The sequence below is a fragment of the Microcebus murinus genome, chromosome 16 (assembly GCF_040939455.1).
Source record: "Microcebus murinus isolate Inina chromosome 16, M.murinus_Inina_mat1.0, whole genome shotgun sequence".
Classification (NCBI taxonomy): Eukaryota; Metazoa; Chordata; class Mammalia; order Primates; family Cheirogaleidae; genus Microcebus; species Microcebus murinus.
The window spans coordinates 45,613,416-45,618,963 of NC_134119.1; the positions used below are offsets into that span (position 1 = coordinate 45,613,416).

Here is a 5,548-nt window from a genome sequence, read left to right on the forward strand (position 1 = left end):
GCTGTAGACACAATCCTAAAAGGTCCCTGCCCTCCTACCCTTCTACTGCAGGCTCTGCTGCCTCTCAAGCTCCACGTTTTTAAAAGGATTTGGAGCTGGAAAGATGTTCTCCTAACCATTGACTCTGTGACTCTAGGGTTAGTTAATTCCTGTCTCTTAGCCTCCTCATCTATAAAATCAAGAATAACAATACCTCCCCCCAAAGAGTTATACAAAAGATATAAAAAGGGCTTAGATGGGAAATGAGGAAACTTTAAAAGCAGCACAACACCCAGCCTACTGGGCAGGCAGTAAGTCAACTCTCATTTGCTTTCCATTGATGCTGTGACTTGGAATTTTGTACCATAAATCCTAATATCACTACCACGGGGTCTATAAAGCCATTTTAGTGTGACTACTCCAAAGATGCTCATTCACCCTCTCTACTCAGCCTTCAATTTATCTTTTTAATAATCCAAACTTTCCACCTACTTAACTGAAGTGGGGGAGAGGTGGCCTAAATAATCCACCCAGTATCTAAACTTGTCCTAAAATCTGAGGCCAAGTGTTCTCAGGAATGCAAGCAAAGGGAGCCAAAAGGGCACCAAGAAAGTACAGGTTAAACTACATTTAATCTAGCCACACTCAGGTTCTCCTGGCTTTGCAATTAATTATTCAGCCTCAGACCAGCAGATGGAGCTGAGAACTTTGTGTCTGAAGAAATAAAGTTATTAACTTTTTGAAATGTACACTTTACAGTTTCTCAAGTGTCCACACGAAACGGTTCCTTTCTGTTGAGGCTATTGTTTTTAACAGTAAAATTCCAGCCCTCATTTCACAACTGCTGAAATGCAGCTCATTTGGATGCTTAAGAACAGAATTACACCACCAACCTATCTCTGGGCCAGAGCTGGAGGCCCTCAATTCACAGGACACCAGAAGGGAGACTGCCAGTTTCCTTTCAGCATCCTTCTGTCACTTTCCAGCCTCACCCCCATCCTCAACGTCACCGTCACCTCTTCTCTCGCTTTCAGTTATTACGTTTTCATGTGACTTCAGCTGGTTTTCCTCTCTGTCCATTAAGATGTCAACTCTAAGAGGCTTAAACTATAAAGAGGAGTGATCAGCTCAGGTGCTTGACCGTGAAGACCTCCGCAGGGGCTCGGCCGGCCCCCGGAACGGCGGAGTGAAACATCCCCGGCACCCCGCGGCACCTCCTGACGCCCCACATGCTGTGGCTGATTGAAAGCCTTAGTGGGATCGGTCTGCTGTTTCCCGTGCTATTCTCCGGCTGTTTCCCGTGACTGTGCCAAGTTGTTAAATTTCACGACTCTTCTCACTAAAATCACGCCAAAACAGGTAAACGGGAGGCGAGCACTTCCTCACCCATTGCAGCGACGAAAAACGACCTCTACCACTCTAAGTAGAGACCACACCAACCCCAGTTCCGGGGCGGAACCTAGAAGCTGTCATTCAATCACGGATCTCACCTGACCAATCGCGCTGGAGTCTGTGATCTGGTTAGACCAATGAAAACTCGAGCGCGGATCTGCCGGGGTCTTCTGGGAAGGTGCTACTCCGGAAGCCACCGCCTCCTTCGAGCCACACCTGGGCGGAGCTAGTCTCCCGGCCTGCTGACTGACTGAGCCGCCCGTCACGGGGAGGCGGGAGCGGGCAGGGCCGGGGTGCCGGCGTCGGTGCGGACCCCGGCTGGCCGCGTGCGGGAACCGGCGTAACGGCACTGAAACGTCCCTGGGCTCAGGAGCCCCGGCGACGCGAACGGAGCGTCCCGGGAGGAAGAGAAGAGGAGAAAGGCGGCTCGTCCCGCGTCCCCGCCGAGGCCTCGGCAGACCCACGCCGTGACCCGGGCTGACCCCTCCGTGGAGCTGTGGCCCGCGCTGAGGGCGCCTCGATAGTAAGCGCCGCGGCCGGCGCCGCCCCGAACGTCCCCGCGCAGGTAGGTTGCCGCCCCCGCCCGGCAGCCGGCGACCCGAGGCCTGCGCGGAGGGCTCCCGAGACCGCCCCACGTGCATCCTCCCCGCCCTCCCGGCGACGAGCGGAATGGGACGCGGGCTAGCCGATTGTCACGTGGTGTCCTTGCGGTCTGGTCTGCATTAGGCTTTTGCCTGTGCGAGAGGCGTGGCAGCAGATTTGCTATTCGTGGAGGCGAGGGGAGTCCCCGCACGGAGCAGTTTCCAGGCGGGAAGGTGGCGGGGAAGAGCGTGCTTCTGTCAGGTGTCTGAGTAAAAGCGACTCGCTGCGGGAAATGAGGCCTGCGCCGCTGTGGCGGCGTCGCTAGTCCCGCTCCGGAGCTGCGTGGTGAGGGCCGCTGAGAGAAATAGGCGATCTCTACAGCCTCTTACAAGTTACTCCACTTAAGCCGGGCGCGGTGGCTCACGCCTGTAATCCTAGCACTCTGGGAGGCTGAGGCGGGCGGATTGCTCGAGGTCAGGAGTTCGAAACCAGCCTGAGCAAGAGCGAGACCCCGTTTCTACTATAAATAGAAAGAAATTAATTGGCCAACTAATATATATATAAAATTAGCCGGGCATGGTGGCGCATGCCTGTAGTCCCAGCTACTCGGGAGGCTGAGGCAGCAGGATTGCTTGAGCCCAGGAGTTTGAGGTTGCTGTGAGCTGGGCTGACGCCACGGCACTCACTCTAGCCTGGGCAACAAAGTGAGACTGTCTCAAAAAAAAAAAAAGTTACTCCACTTAATTCACGGTCTCGCTCTCTCTGATTTGACAGACACGGGCAGGCCATTAGTCCTGTAGGTATTTGTGAACCAGAAGTGGAGATGGTCATTTTATTGGGTATGGGAGGCGTGGCGGAGTGTTAGATTGCGGGATGCTAAATGCGAGCTGGGAGCAGGGCTGGAGAAGAGGGGCGTCTCGGAGTCGGAATTGAGGTGATGGGGTGCTCTGGGAGGGAGGAGTGACTGGGAGGTCGGGTGCTTGGGAATTCCAGCAAGAGAGAAATTAGCCCCTGGAAGGAATTTCCAAACCAGCAGTCCTGGAGTTGTGTTCCTACAGACTTGCTTTCAAAAGTGCAGGAACTTATAAAATAAGCAAGTAAAAGGACAGCATAGTTTTGACAAAATTTTCAGGGCCCCTCACCTTCTTACAGGTGATAAATCAGGAGTGTACTTACTTTCGTGGCCTTGGTCCAGCTCTAAGTTTCCCTTTTCCCGTTTGTAAAACTGTTAACAGTAACAACCTCATCCATTTGTGAAGAGGTTTAAGTGAGGTAGCGTATGTAAAGCACTTAGCAAAAACAACCTTCCGTATTCCTGGGTTCTGCATCTGTGAATTCAACCAAATAGATTGAAAATATTCAGAAGAAAAAAGTATTCGTCTGTACTGAACATGTACAGGCTGGTCATTAATTTTTTAAACAGTACAGCATAACAACTATTCAAAGTCAATAATTTAGTTTTTCTACGTATGTTTACCATTAAATTACAGTTGAAGTTTTTGTTCTATTTTTGTAATAAAACAGTGTGGCCCCAAGAAAAAGTTTCTGATTTTTTGTGTGGCCGTCCATGTGTAAAGTATATGGGAGGATATGCATAGGTTATAGGCAAATACTGCACCATTTTATATCAGGGACCTGAGCATCTGCGGATGTTGGTGTCTTTATGAGGTCCTTGAACCAATCCCCCACGAATATCGAGGGATACCTGTACCCAGTTCAGAGTGTTTATTGAGGCTTAACTTTGAGGTCCTTACACGGAGTAGAAAGACCAGCATCTGAGATTGCCTCTTACCTGCTCATGTCTAGGACCAGGCTTCCTCCCAGCTCTTCAATGGAGGCAATGCTACCACCTTTGTCAGCCCCTAGAGTAGCCCTTTCCCAGCTCTGTGTGGACTCTTACCTTTTTCATAAGCTTATATTTAAGGAAGGAAATGGGGCGGTTCAGCTACAATTGAAAGTCTTGAATTCTTGTGGCATTGTAGCTCCATTTGATTGATCTGATGGGCAGGTATTAGCACCCATAGAAGCTGGGTGTTGTCCCTTCTAATTCCTACTCATCTACAGGGTTTGCTTCTTATAGCTTATCATGGGGATTATGGCCACTGTTTTGGTCCTGACCTCATGGCTTTTGTTGTTTTACCCTCTTAAGAAGCCTGCCTTCTCTTTGCCCTCCCAGTCGCTGTTGGGTGGCTCAGAACAGGCTTTCCCAGACTCACCAGCTGAAGAGCATATTTCATTGGTCTGACTGACCTTTATTGGGCTGATAGCCCCTCTTCCGTTCAACTTGGTCCACTGTCTTTACTCAGGGGCAGTCACACCTATTCCAAGCTTTCAGGAAAAGTGGCCTTCCATAGTCAAATGTACTCTATTTTATAACATCAGATTTTTAAAATTTGTAGTACAATTGGCCTTCCTTATCTGCATGGGATTGGTTCCAGGATCCTTCATGGATACCAAATTCCATACATGCTCAAGTTCCTTATATAAAATGGCATGGTACAGTTGGCCCTCTGTATCTGTGGGTTTTGATCCACAATTGGTTGGTTCCTTCAATGTGAAACCGGAGAGCCAACTGTAGTATGAACATGTAGGTATCAAGCTTTTTAACTAAGCACTTGATGTACACTTTCTCATCTAATTCTCATATTACAACTACACCACAGTGGTGATATTCCCTTTTTACAATGAGCAAACAGAGGCTTTTACAGTTTGTAACTGTTTTGCCACTGGTAGGAAAGGAAGATTGTTCCATCATCAGAGCAGAATGTACTTTGGCTTTTACATGGGTTCTTTTCTACCTACAGCTCCTGGCTCCCCAAGTCAGAGGAAACACCCTGGTGGAGGTCTCCAGCCACAGAACCAGAGATGGCATCCGTGGATTTTAAGACCTATGTGGATCAGGCCTGCAGAGCTGCTGAAGAGTTTGTCAATGTCTACTACACCACCATGGATAAGCGGCGACGTTTGCTCTCCCGCCTGTACATGGGCACAGCCACCCTGATTTGGAATGGAAATGCCGTTTCAGGACAGGAATCTTTGAGTGAGTTTTTCGAAATGTTGCCTTCCAGTGAGTTCCAGATTAATGTGGTAGACTGCCAGCCTGTTCATGATGAAGCCACGCCAAGCCAGACCACAGTCCTCGTTGTGATCTGTGGAACAGTGAAGTTTGAGGGCAACAAACAACGGGACTTCAACCAGAATTTCATCCTGACCACCCAGGCCTCATCCAGCAACACCGTGTGGAAGATTGCAAGTGATTGCTTCCGGTTCCAGGACTGGGCCAGCTAGTAGGAACAACAAAAGCCTCTGTGCTTCAAACCCAGCTCTGTAGAGACACTTACATCTCGAGTCTAGGATGTAGGGTACACACATTCATCTCTGTCATTACAGGGACACTGCAGACTACACTGTGCTGAGGCTAAACTCTTTGGAGGTTAGAGGTTGCTTGAGTTCTAGGAGCCCCCTTCCTAAGTATACTTGTTTGTTATAGTTTCCTTTTAAAAGTAGTAAACTTTTCTATTTTTCTACTTGCCCAGTGAAGACCCTGATTCTGGAAATTTTGACATATAATATAATAATACAAATGTTGCTACTT

The 5,548-nt window shown here is 49.1% G+C and overlaps 1 protein-coding gene across 1 annotated transcript; it reads left to right on the forward strand.

The window, feature by feature from the left end:
* Positions 1-1,611: 1,611 nt before the first annotated feature.
* NXT1 (nuclear transport factor 2 like export factor 1) lies at positions 1,612-5,548 on the forward strand. The gene is made up of 2 exons (XM_012739201.3): positions 1,612-1,936; positions 4,758-5,548. The coding sequence occupies exon 2, from the start codon at positions 4,819-4,821 to the stop codon at positions 5,239-5,241; it is 423 nt and encodes a 140-aa protein (XP_012594655.1). The 5' UTR covers positions 1,612-1,936; positions 4,758-4,818; the 3' UTR covers positions 5,242-5,548.